The sequence below is a fragment of the Plectropomus leopardus genome, chromosome 23, assembly GCF_026936395.1.
Source record: "Plectropomus leopardus strain MGB_pleo_1.0 chromosome 23, ASM2693639v1, whole genome shotgun sequence".
Taxonomy (NCBI): Eukaryota; Metazoa; Chordata; class Actinopteri; order Perciformes; family Serranidae; genus Plectropomus; species Plectropomus leopardus.
The window spans coordinates 17,346,448-17,358,801 of NC_142198.1; the positions used below are offsets into that span (position 1 = coordinate 17,346,448).

The 12,354-nt window shown below is 38.6% G+C and overlaps 1 protein-coding gene across 8 annotated transcripts in view; it reads left to right on the forward strand.

Annotated features, from left to right (window-relative positions):
* The window catches only part of clcn3 (Cl-/H+ antiporter 3), a 49,477-nt gene extending 39,944 nt beyond the window's left edge, over positions 1-9,533 (forward strand). For 4 of the 8 annotated variants that reach the window (XM_042512067.2, XM_042512073.2, XM_042512072.2 and 1 more), the window contains 2 exons: positions 82-157; positions 6,461-9,533. In XM_042512067.2, coding sequence (XP_042368001.2) covers positions 82-157; positions 6,461-6,640 — 256 coding nt within the window. In that variant the 3' untranslated portion in view covers positions 6,641-9,533. Of the gene's footprint in view, positions 1-81; positions 158-2,607; positions 3,771-6,249 lie in introns of those variants that run through there. The other 4 variants (XM_042512070.2, XM_042512074.2, XM_042512068.2 and 1 more) reach the window with 3 other exon arrangements.
* Positions 9,534-12,354: the final 2,821 nt, after the last annotated feature.

The following is a 12,354-nucleotide window of genomic DNA, read 5'->3' on the forward strand; positions in this document are numbered from 1 at the left end:
GTCTCTCCTCTGTTTGTTGTTTTTTGTTTATTTGTTGTCGTTTTTTTGGGCAGTTTACCGATTAACAGGTGTGTGTTTCAGGATTGTGTTGGGCATCATCACAAAGAAGAATATATTAGAGCATCTGGAGCAGCTCAAGCAGCACACGGAGCCCCTGGTGACTAGCCCCGCCCCCTTTTTAACACACGTGACCCCTCCCCCACCTTTTCACACCTGTCTCTTAGGCTCCGCCTCTTTAGAGGGCTGCATGAAACGTGGTGTGAAAACATGTTGACAGTTCCCGGCTAAGCATAAAGCCTTCCTCCTCTTCTTCCTCTCCGTCTTCTGTTCTCTGACTGGTGGCACTCTGTCGTTCGTGGGTTGGTTTGGTGTGGATTCACCTCTTAACGCAGACGTTCATCTTAGACATCTGTAGAAAGATCTGACCTTCATCTTCATCACTGGTAGCAGTTTTGGAGTTTTCTGGTATATAGCAGTGCTTTCCTGAGTTTTCTGGGTCCTCGAATGTGGGACCTCTACGGGAACTGTCATCCACATGAGTCCGGAGCCTCTTTCAGACATGTGCTGCATCACAGGAAATATGCTGGAAATTTAACACGATAAAGGTATTTTACCGTAAAAAAAAACAAAAAAAAAAATTAGAGAATTATATAAAGGAGAAATAAAGTCTGTGAAATATAAATACAAATATAATAAACACAATTAGTACTAGTATGTGAATATTTAAAAATTATAAATGTGTATAATGTGCTGAGCATGTAAAGTGTGTAAGAATATAAAAAAAATAATGCAGTAATAGTAAGAAACAATTAGCGGTAGTATTAAAATATGTTTTTAAGGTGCTCTCTTATCAGATAGAATAATGTAACTTGTCTGTAAAATGTCTCAGCTCAGGTCTTAATCATATATCGTCACACCAAAGGACCCATTTTACTTTTCTTCGTTTTCAGTCATAAATACAATAATACAGTTTCTGACGTTTATGTTAACTAATTTAAAACATGGATATTAACACCTTCTACAAGCCATTTAACTCTTATGAAGCCTGAGATTTCTTTTGGGGGAAAAGGTAAAGAACTGTGCAAGAAATGTGAAATATTGAAAGAGATTAGTAAAAGGTGACGAGAAAATGACCCGAGAATTAGTGATAAAACAGAGGACAAGAAAAAATTAGAGAGAATTTCTGATTAGATATTTAAAATATATATATTATTAATATATATATATATATATATATATATATATATATGTGTGTGTGTGTGTGTGTGTGTATTTCAAACTAAAATTAAATGCTCGGATATAAATACACCAGGACCACAACTAGTAAGCCAAAGAATGATATAAAAACCTCAAAAACCAAAAACTAATAGTGCTACCGTTTTACAGATAAAGCCAGCACTGTTACATGTCTGAAAAGCGCTCCGTAGATTCCTGAAGTGCAGCTTTGTAGCTCGACACCATTCAACTGCATTTGTTTCCTCTGTAGTTCTGCTTAGTGTTTGTTAGCTGCATCATGTTAGCCTCTTTATAAGAAGTTCATCAAGCTTAGGGATGTCAAGTTTTTGTTTTTTTTGTTGTTGTTTTTTAACTTAATTATGCCTGTCACCCTGTAACCATTTAGTTATTTAATCCTGGAAACGTCCTAAAATCCTAGAAATGCCCTGAAATACTAGAAACTTCCTAAAATCATAGAAATATCCCAAAATCCTAGAAATCCCCTAAAATACTAAATATATTCAAAAATCCTAGAAACATCCTGAAATCCTAGAAATGCCCTAAAATCCTAGAAACGCCCTAAAATCCTAGAAATGTGCTAAACTCGTAGAGAGTTGCTAAAATCCTAGAAACATCCTGAAATCCTAGAAATGCTCTAAAATCCTAGAAACGCCCTAAAATCCTAGAAATGTGCTAAACTCGTAGAGTTGCTAAAATCCTAGAAACATCCTAAAATCCTAGAAAGGCCCTAAATTCTAGAAACGTCCTAAAATCCTAGAAAGGCCCTAAATTCTAGAAACGTCCTAAAATCCTAGAAATGTCCTAAGATTATTGAAACATCCTGAAATCCTAGAAATTACATAAAATCCCTCAAAGATCCTGAAATTCTAGAAATTTCCTAAATTCTTATATAGTAATAAATATCCTAAAATCTTAGATATATTAGAAACACGTATGGGGCCGCCCCGACTGGCCCCTGGCCCCCTGTCATTTTGCAAAAGTGGCCCCCAAACAAAGCGAGCCGAGTCTCCCTGCTCTAGACCGACATGCGTTACTCATCAAAAAATACAGTTAGTCGCTGACATCCCTAATGCTATATTTTGTTTTCACGTGATAGCGGCTTCACAGCTCAGATGTGTTTTGGTGTCACTCTGATTTTATGCTTTGTAGTCGAACAGTTGATATAATTTCTCAGCATGTTTGCAGTCGTGTAACCGTGTTGCCTGTTGTGTGTTTCCCATCTTCCCCTCACAACAGTTAAACATTTCATCGTGAGAATTCATCCAGACTTTTTTTTACCTTCATTAACGACTGTTTTTTCTTCTTTGTTTTGTTTTTTGTTATTTTTTTAAACCCCCCTCGACCCTCCGTTTCGCTCCTGGGTCTCCACAGATCGACGACATCTGACTTTCAACCACTTGGCGAGTAGCTAGCCGCCTGGGAAAGCGGAGCTCTGTTGTAATACTTTCAGAGGGTGGTGTTGGTTTTTAGGAGGGAGGGAGACGATGTGTAGCGATGTGATTCATTCCCATGTTTCCCTCGTCCTGTAGTGGTAGTGAGCGCTGTGGTGCAGTGACGTTGTTGTGTTGATTGGTGCTGTAGTGACCTGGTAGTTAGCGTGTGGTGATAAATTGACCCCGATGAAGTCCTGACTAATCCTGAGCTTCAACCTGCCAATGTTTCCTCTCAGCCAGCTGTGTCCTGACCTCTGCAGGAGAGTCAACAGATTCATGTTAAAAAAAAAAAAAAAAATGTTGTTTTTGCATCAGGAAAAAAGGAGTGTTGTTTTAAATAATTCTGACCTCAGTATTTACCAAAATAATCATTATGGGTTTTTTTAGTTTTATTTTTTGTTCATTTAAGTGGAAATAAATTTTTTTTTTTTTTAATTTATTTGTTTTTTTCAGTAAATAGACACACATTTTTCAAGCACACAAACCCCAGATACACAAAAAGTATATAAATTAAAGAGAAAAATAAATAACAATACAACAATGTAGTAATCCTAACAATGTGATAAGAGTTAAAAAATAAATAAATAATAAAAAAAAGTTTAATACAAATTAATATTGAATTATTATGTGAAAGAAAAAGGGTTTTAGATTGTTATTAAAATTTAAATATCTCAAAATTTACCTGAACATGCACACATAAGGACACATACTTGGGCATATGAAGTATACACACATCTAAAGATATGAACATTATCGAGCAGCCGTAAATCTTTCTCTATATTATGAAGTTGCAAGTTTTTTAAAAGAGAGGTAAAGGATTTTTTTTTTAAAAATCCAAATTTATTGCATATTATACACAACTTCTAAGTTAACGTATTGTCCTTTTTTTCTGTCGATAACTTGATAAACACTGATAATGTGGTACCAAAAATATTTTGATTAACTCTCAGTAATATGCTTATTTTTAAAATATTTTGTCAATAATTTTCCCTTTTTTTGGGAACCACTGATCTGAAACAGAAAGGACTTTATATGGGAGCTGTTTTGCATTTTTTATATTATATTCTCACTTGGGTGCATGGTGCATGTTTTTTTTTTCAACCAATTCACCCATTTGTACCAGTTTTCTGATGGTTGCTGAGTCTTCTGGGAAATGTAGGAAAATCTTAAGTAGAAATCAAATTCAGGAGGCGAAATGTTTTTTTGTTTTTTTTTAAACTGTAAATTGGTCTCAAATTTAGTTCTAGGTTGCATTTTAAAATGGATTTAACATATTTCGGATTCACTTTTTGTTAAAAAACATAAGTTTCGGACACTGCTGGCTTACAGGAAACATTGCCGTCACCCCTCTGACCCTTCACACACTCTGACCTGTGCCCGGTACCGAGCGTCTACGGCTGTTTTTGTTTCTATATTCTGCTTTTAAAAAGGCGGTCGTAGACGTGTGTCTCGGGGAAATCCGTGTCTGATCTGTGTTTCGTGTCTCCTGCTGCTCCGTAGCTTTAGCTCTGATCCCTCACAGGTCATCTCGACTCCTCTCACTCAGACCTGGGTCCAAATGTGTTGCTCACTCATTTCATTTGCACTTTATTTGCCTTTTTAGGGTTCAAATAAAGCTGAACGCTTAAAACGATACAAAAAAACTCCCCGTGAGCTCTTTGGACCCAGCTCTGCTCCCCTCAGACGGCTTCTCCTCCCGCTATTAGCTGTTTTAGCTTCAGATGCTCCTCTTCACTGACCTCAGACGCTCACGGCTGAATTCAAGAGCACAGATCAAACAAATCTAAGCTTTTTAACCATTAACTCGGTCTGCGATGTCCTCTTGAATCAGCAGGAATAATGATGACTAACTGAATATTTCGAAACGTTTAATAAGCCGGCTCCGGTCCCGTTAGCCGGGTTGATCAGGTAAACTTGCTCGACAGCAGAGGAGAAGACGAAGGAGGCGGCTCCGTCACGAGTCCGAAATTGATCAGATCGCCATGGAAACGTGGATTGTCCACTTAAAAAGAAAAAAAGACAAATTTACATAAAACAGATATCCTAAAAAAGTCTTAAAAAAAAAACGTATTAGTATTAAAATGTAGTCAATCTTTACATCTTTTTGATTTTTTTCTGATGTATTGTAAAACCTTAAAATAATTGGTGACATTATTTTTTTAAAATAATATAATAAATGCCTCTTACATTAATGTCATTCAGATCAGGATAGTGGAGCTGTCTGGCGGTCACTGTAATGATTGAAAATTAGTAATTTAACAAAGGTTTCGAAGCATTTCTTAAATTTAAACTTATGTTTTTATATGGAAAAACGTTTTCAAACTCAGAACGATGAAGAGAAGAATCCCACATGCAGAGTGAAAAACACAAAATCCGCCAGTATTTTCATGTGATTTGATTTATTTATATAATAAGTAATATTTATAGAGAATAATAAACATAAAGCAAAAGAAATGGACAAACACATGATGGCGATGATTATCCCCTCTCTCTCACCTTTCACGCTTAACCTGTCCTATCAAGTAAAGGCAAAAAATATGTTTAAAATTATTATTATTTTTAAAAAAATTAAGTTTCTATTAAATGTTATTCAGAGTTAGACATCCTGGAGAAATACAAGTAAAATAGAAATGAATTCCTCGTTTCCACGTCCAAACTCGTAAATAATTCGGACTCCTGTGACGAAGGCGTCTCCTCTTCTTCTTCTTCTCAGAGGTTCTGACTTCTCTCCACGTCCTGTTCACCACTTCCTGTCTCCTTGTAGGATCCAGTTTTTCCTTCTCACAGCTTTTTGGAGCGAAAACATAAACCAGCAGTGACAGCGTCAGAAATGACACCTGCTGTGCAGGCTGGGTGCTGTTTCTGACCTGCAGTCACCTCCTCTGATCACTCCTCTCCTCTCCTCTCCTCTCCTCTCCTCTGGTCACTCCTCTCCTCTCCTCTCGTCTGGTCACTCCTCTCCTCTGATCACTCCTCTCCTCTCCTCTCGTCTGGTCACTCCTCTCCTCTCCTCTCCTCTCCTCTCCTCTCCTCTCCTCTGCTCTCTCCTCTCCTCTCCTCTCCTCTCCTCTCCTCTCCTCTCCTCTCCTTTGGTCACTCCTCTCCTCTCCTCTCCTCTCCTCTGGTCTCTCCTCTCGTCTGGTCTCTCCTCTCCTCTCCTCTCCTCTCCTCTCCTCTCCTCATCTCTCCTCCTCTCCTCTCCTCCTCTCCTCTCCTCTCCTCTCCTCTCCTCTCCTCTCCTCTGGTCTCTCCTCTCCTCTCCTCTCCTCTCCTCTGGTCTCTCCTCTCCTCTCCTCTCCTCTGGTCACTCCTCTCCTCTCCTCTCCTCTGGTCACTCCTCTCCTCTCCTCTCCTCTGATCTCTCCTCTCCTCTCCTCTCCTCTCCTCTCCTCTGGTCTCTCCTCTTCTCTCCTCTCCTCTTCTCTCCTCTCCTCTCCTCTCCTCTCCTCTCCTCTCCTCTGGTCTCTCCTCTCCTCTCCTCTCTTCTCCTCTCCTCTCCTCTGGTCACTCCTCTCCTCTTCTCTCCTCTTCTCTCCTCTCCTCTCCTCTCCTCTCCTCCTGCTGACTTTTGCTTCCTCAGGGACTCGTGTTTTTGTTGGCTTTACAATCAATCAGTGTCCAGAAATTAATTTTTTGATTCCAATTAATCAAAATATGATCAAATTTTTACAGAAGGGGCCAACAAAAACATGACATCGTTTTCTCTCCTCCTCTCTAAACCACCAGCACCTCCTCACCTCTCTAAACTCCTTCTTTTCTCCCCCCTCCTCCTCCTTTGTCTCCCTCTGCAGGCGGCTACTTGGTATTATCACAAAAAAAGATATCCTTCGTCACATGGCTCAAATGGCAAATCAAGATCCCGAGTCCATCATGTTCAACTGATCCGCTCCTTCCAGGACGGCTGGGGGGGAGGGGGAGACGACAGCGAGGATGAGGAGGAGGTGCGCCTCCTGGATGGCTCCAATCTCTGACATTCAGACCCCGATGTTTCTTCTTCTTAGTTTTCAGCTTTGTAGACCCTGAACCTCGCAGACTGACGTGGCACAAAGAGACTTACCGGCCACGAGAGAGAAAAGATAAAGACTTTATCATTCTGGCTGCTGAGGACACGCAGAGGTCACGCGTTGACAGCACACACACACACACACACACACACACACGAGGAATGCACTTTTTACACACACACACACACACAAACAAAATCTCAAACACTTTTGCACCTGCAGACACCTCCGACATGCATGCTCTCTCTCTCCACATAACCTGTAAAGCTACACCCGTTTGCACTCTTCACGTGCCTCACCCTTGTCCTGTCTCAGCCGAGGTCCTAGTAGACATCGCCTGGCAGGGGTCAAAGGTCAGAATGAACCGCCGAAGTGGGACGCGATGAGGGACCTTGAAAACCTCCAGGCTTCTGTTCAGATAAACGTCCTCACCTGCGCCTCCCGCACACACACCGGACCTGTCCGTCCTCCAGAGAAATACGTTGTTTACCCGTGAATTTAGTGTGTGTGAGAACGTGTGTGTGTGTGTGTTCCTTAGCGCCTCTACATTCCAGGCAGGTTACCATGGCAACTGGTGTGCACCTGCTCCTCACCCCCCCCCCAACCCGAAAACGTTGCGGAAAAGAATTGGGATCCCATGGCTGCTCCCCTGGGTGCACGATGGTGTGTGTGTGTGTGTGTGTGTGTGTGTGTGTGTGTGTGTGTTGAGAGGGAGTTAGAGAGACATAGATGGGTACTGTATTTCAAGAACAAAAGGAGAAAACTGGAAAAACTAAGACCTTCGTGAGTGTGTTTTCATTTCTGAGCCAGCTTCAGCTGTGTGTGTGTGTGTGTGTGTGTGTGTAGGTGTGTGTGTGTGTGTAGGTGTGTGTGCGTGCATGCGTGTGATTCCCATTGATTCATTCAGTGTGATTGGAGGTCGAGTGCTTACGCAATGGAAACAAAAGAAGGAAAAAGTGTCTTCTGTGTCACGGGAAACAAAATATATCAAATTTACTTTTTCTTCTCAAAATATTAGGCGTGCTGCTTTTTCACTGTTGATCTTGAAATCTTGCTATAATCAGTTAAGCTTTTACGACTTGAAGCAAAACAAAACTGGAAATCTGTATTGTTATAAGCGATCTGTCAAACTGGAGAGGGATGTTCATGCTGCATGAGGACGTTATTTTTCTCTTTTTTTGGGATTTGACCACGTTTTTGAGTGATATCATCTCATATACTGTTTTTCGTGTTTGATATTCCACCTCAGTTTAGCAGATGAAAGTTATCCAGTCGTTCTCTCTAGACCTCTACAGATGACGTTTAACGCGCCATCAATTTGTGGAGGCATGATTGGCACTTTGTTAAAAAAAAAAAGTCAGAATTTGAAAAAAGCGCTTCCTAACAGACGCACACACTTCATACAATAATGCAGTGTTTTTATACTTTGATTTATTTCATCTAATTTTTTGTAGAGTTGCACTCAGCTCATTCATTCAGCCTCTCCTTGCCATGCTCTCGCTCTGTTTATCAACCCGCAAAAGGGACAAAAAATCTGTCTTGCTCCACGCCGCTGTGGACAACAGAGCCAAGAGGAGGTGCAGAAGTCCAGTTTTCTCTCATACAAGTAAAACTGCCTACCCCTGCTTTAAATAGTATTTCCCAACAGTAGAAGATGTTTATTTCAGCCTTTATTTTGTGTCAAATTTATTGGACAGTTAAGACAGAGAAAATAGACTAATTACACTTTTAACATGTTTAAAAATAAAACACTGCCAATTAAAACAAAACTAAATGTCATAACAAAACCAAATAAGATCTAAAACGTTGTAAAACTGACAATAATTTGATCACTTTTTTCATTTCTGAAGCCCAAGTTCCACACAATAATGCCAATTTGGGTCTTCAAACTGCTTGTTTTGTCCGACCGCCGGTCCAAAACACAAACATCTAATCTAAAACCAGCAAATATGGGCTTTATAAAATAAATGATTAATTATTAATATAACAGTTTCAGCACTAAAGAGCTGAAGAGCTTCTTGTAGATTGTTTTGCCAGCGGTCTAAGGTCAGGGGTGAACCGTCAAGCTCAAAATTAGCTAATTTTGTCTAAAATAACTCTTTTTTTTTCTTTAATTTTGATTTAACCTCCAGTCAATCATCTCACGACGCTTACGAGCCACCAACACTGATATATAAACAAACACGCAGCTACATCTGCGCGCTGCGTACAGTTACAGCAGGCGGTGCTCAGTCTCTCTTATCCAGTTTTTCTACATCTGGCAGAGGCTTTTTCGGCTTGCACACCTGCATTTTATCCTAAAAAAATCAAAAGAAACACCTGTTACTCCTACCAGCCTTTCCTCTCTTTGTCCTCAAAACATGTTTGATCCTTTTAAAGTGAAAACGATGAAGGGAAATGAAGTGAAGCCGGGACAAACAGTAGCACTTTACCTGTAGAGTGGCGGCAGTAGTGTGTGTGAGTGTGTGTGTGAGTGTGTGAGTGTGTGTGTGAGTGTGTGTGTTTGTGTGTGAGTGAGTGTGTGTGTGTGTGTGTGTGTGTGTGTGAGAGAGAGAGAGAGAGGAAGGTCGGGTTCATCCTGTGTACTTGTTTCCGTTGCAGCGGCTGCTCCTGCTGCGTGTCGACGGCAGCGGAGCGGAGCGTCTTTGTTAACCAGTGGTGTTGCCTAACATTGTATTTCATACTGATCTCGATGTTTTCTCCTTTATTTTTATTTTTTTTAATTTATGGGTAGTGTCGATAGAGTTGTGCATTATTATGAAGAATTTTATGTATGATTACATTGATTGTTTGATTGTACATTTAAAACAAAAATATGTAAAGATTAAATTTTGTTTTAAATTAAAAGCAACAAAAAAGATTCATGTTGCACCGGGTGTTGGTGGTGGTGTTTAATTTGACTTTTTTTTTTCTTTTCCTGACGTTTCTTCACCGCTCGGCTTCACGCTGGATACTTTACCTTTTATAGATTATCATTTCTTGGCACTTTTTTTCCTCCTTTCTTTTTAAAACACTGAAGATTTGCTTGCTTGTTCTGGATCCTTTGCATGAATTTCGCCATCCCCATCAGCAGATAAATTTTGCTTCTCTTTCTAAAGCACAAAGTCAATTGTCAAGTTAACATTTAACTCCTTGAAACCTGAGCAAATTTGTCTAGGGGAAAAAAAATAGTGAAAAACTGTTTTCATAATTATCAATATGACATATATTAATATTGGTATTTTATTTTATACATTTTAGGCACTTTTTCCAAGTCTTTTTTTTTTTTGTACCAATTTTCAGGTGATTTTATTCTAACTTTTATTGTAACTAATCTAAACACTTTTCCAGTTCATTTTTTCTGATTTTCAGGTAATTTTTTTTTTTAGCTTATTATTATTATTTTTTGTTAATTTTTGGGTTATTTCCTCTTTAATTTCTCATTGCTTTCGTCCCAATGATTTTAAAAAGATATCAAGCCAATGTGTAGAGGTTTGTTACAAGTGGGAGCATGGAGTTCAAAAGAAGTACTTTTTATTTTCATTTATTTCTTTGTACTTTTTACCTTTGAGTATCAACAAGGGAATAGAGATTAATATTATATATTTCTTCATTTCTTCATTTGTTATCTCAAGGCAGAACATGAGGACAGGGTGCTAAAGGCAGAGCATGTTATCGTTGTTATTACTCATTTATCGGGTTATTTTGGTCGTTTTTTGAGGGCGACCAGCAGCGCTCCTCCAGCATGTGGCGCTCTAGGTCACCGCCTATATGGCCTATGTTAAGGGCCAGCCAGAGCCAAAAAATCATTAGATTAACAAACAAATCATAATTTGTTATCACTTATTACTGTTAACTAATAAATTACGCTTGTTGAACTGTTGTAATAAAGCAGTATTACTCATCTGCGGCCAACTGAATCACAGCCATGAAGATGTGTAACATGAAGATAATGAGCGAATTCAAAAAACTAATACAAACTTTCTTTTTTAGGACTTTTAGAAAGATCAACCTTTTTTAGTTCACACCAACCCTTTGAAACCCGAACAAATTGGTTAGATTTATTTTAAAAACATGAGAAGACAATGAGCAAATAAACAAGGTATGGCCTAAAAAAAAAAGTAAAAACAAAAGAAGTGACTTAAAAAGTGCTGAAAAATTATAGATATTTTAAATTTGTGTGTACCATAATTTTAGATATCAAATTATTATGTTTATAAACAATTTTCCCTATTTGTTTTTGATCGTTGGCTTTTTTTCCTCATATTTTAGAAAGAAATCAAACATATTTGCTCAGGTTTTGAAGGGTTATTGACCTAAATAGTCCTGAGCTTTACTGCTAAGACGTTCATGTAATTTTTCCACCCTCTCTTTTCATTAATACGCCACACTATGAGGTCTTGTTCTCATTTTCGGTCTTGCAAAAGCTCAACAGCGCAGTGTCCGTCTGCATTACTGTCCCTGTTAACAGTGGTTTTACTGTTGGCACCGCGGGGTGGGAGTGGATTAGGAGAGGTTTTGGCTGCAGTGAGTTTGGGGGAGATGACAGGGGCAGCCACTTCCCAAACACAGAGCGGCCTTTGTGAAAAGTCCCCTCAGTTTTTAGTTTGTGAGTAGCTCCTGACAGCAGCTGAGAGTCCGACTGCTCCTCGTGTCCCGTTACAGGACATCTATCATTCATGTCTCAACCTGACACTGGTCTCGGTTTGTTCTCCTGCTGGTTCCAGTGAGCCTCTGCTGCCTCACAAAAACAGCAGATTTACACACTTAAGTCCAAAATAAAATTCACATATTATTTTCTTTTGAATACATGGGGAAGAAGACAGTGAGCAACTTGACAAGAAATGTCCTGATATTGCGCAAAAAACAAAAGAAATAGCTGGAAGGATTATTAGATATGATCAAAAAAACAGGGAAAAATTGGAGAAAACTATTTTTGTGAATTTCATAATTATATATTTAAAATTATATTACAGAAAGAAAACTGATTTTTTTAATGCTCTTTTTTTTAGAATTTGCTTAAGGTCATTTTCTTGTTTGTTTTTAACTTTTTTTCTTTTTTTCCTTATTTTAAGGTAATATTCTTGGTTTTTTTACTTTTATTCTTTTATTGCTTATTTTAAGGTAATATTCTTGTTTTTTTACTTTTATTTTTTGTTGCATATTTTAAGGTAATTTTCTTGTAACTTTTTATTAATTTCTGACTTTTTTTTATTTACTTTTTTTCCAATTCTTTTTTTAATTGTACATTGCCTTCTGCCAGCGCTTTTGAAAGAAATACAGCAAATTTGCTGAGTACTCAAAGGGTTAATCTAAAGATGTTTCTTCAAAAACAGGGTGCATGCTGGAAGCTCTCGTCACCTGTCACTTCCAAAGTAAGAGTTCAAATCTTTAAGGACATTTTTCACTCTTCTCTTCTGCAAACAGCTTCGCTCTCTGACAGATGGCTGAAGGTTTCCAGCTCTCTGCAGATCCATTTCCTCCGTCAGCTTTATGTCACATCAGAAGAGACGGGCTCGTAACCATGGCTACCACTGCTAAGAAAGGTGACAAGTTTATCTTACTCAGTGTGTATGTGTGGGCTATAATTTAGGACTGTTTTCTTTTGTATATTATGTTTTTTAGAGCCCTCTTTTCAAACTTAAAAAAAATCTATATTAATATTGTTTTCTACTTTCATTGAGTTTAATATTTAACCATCA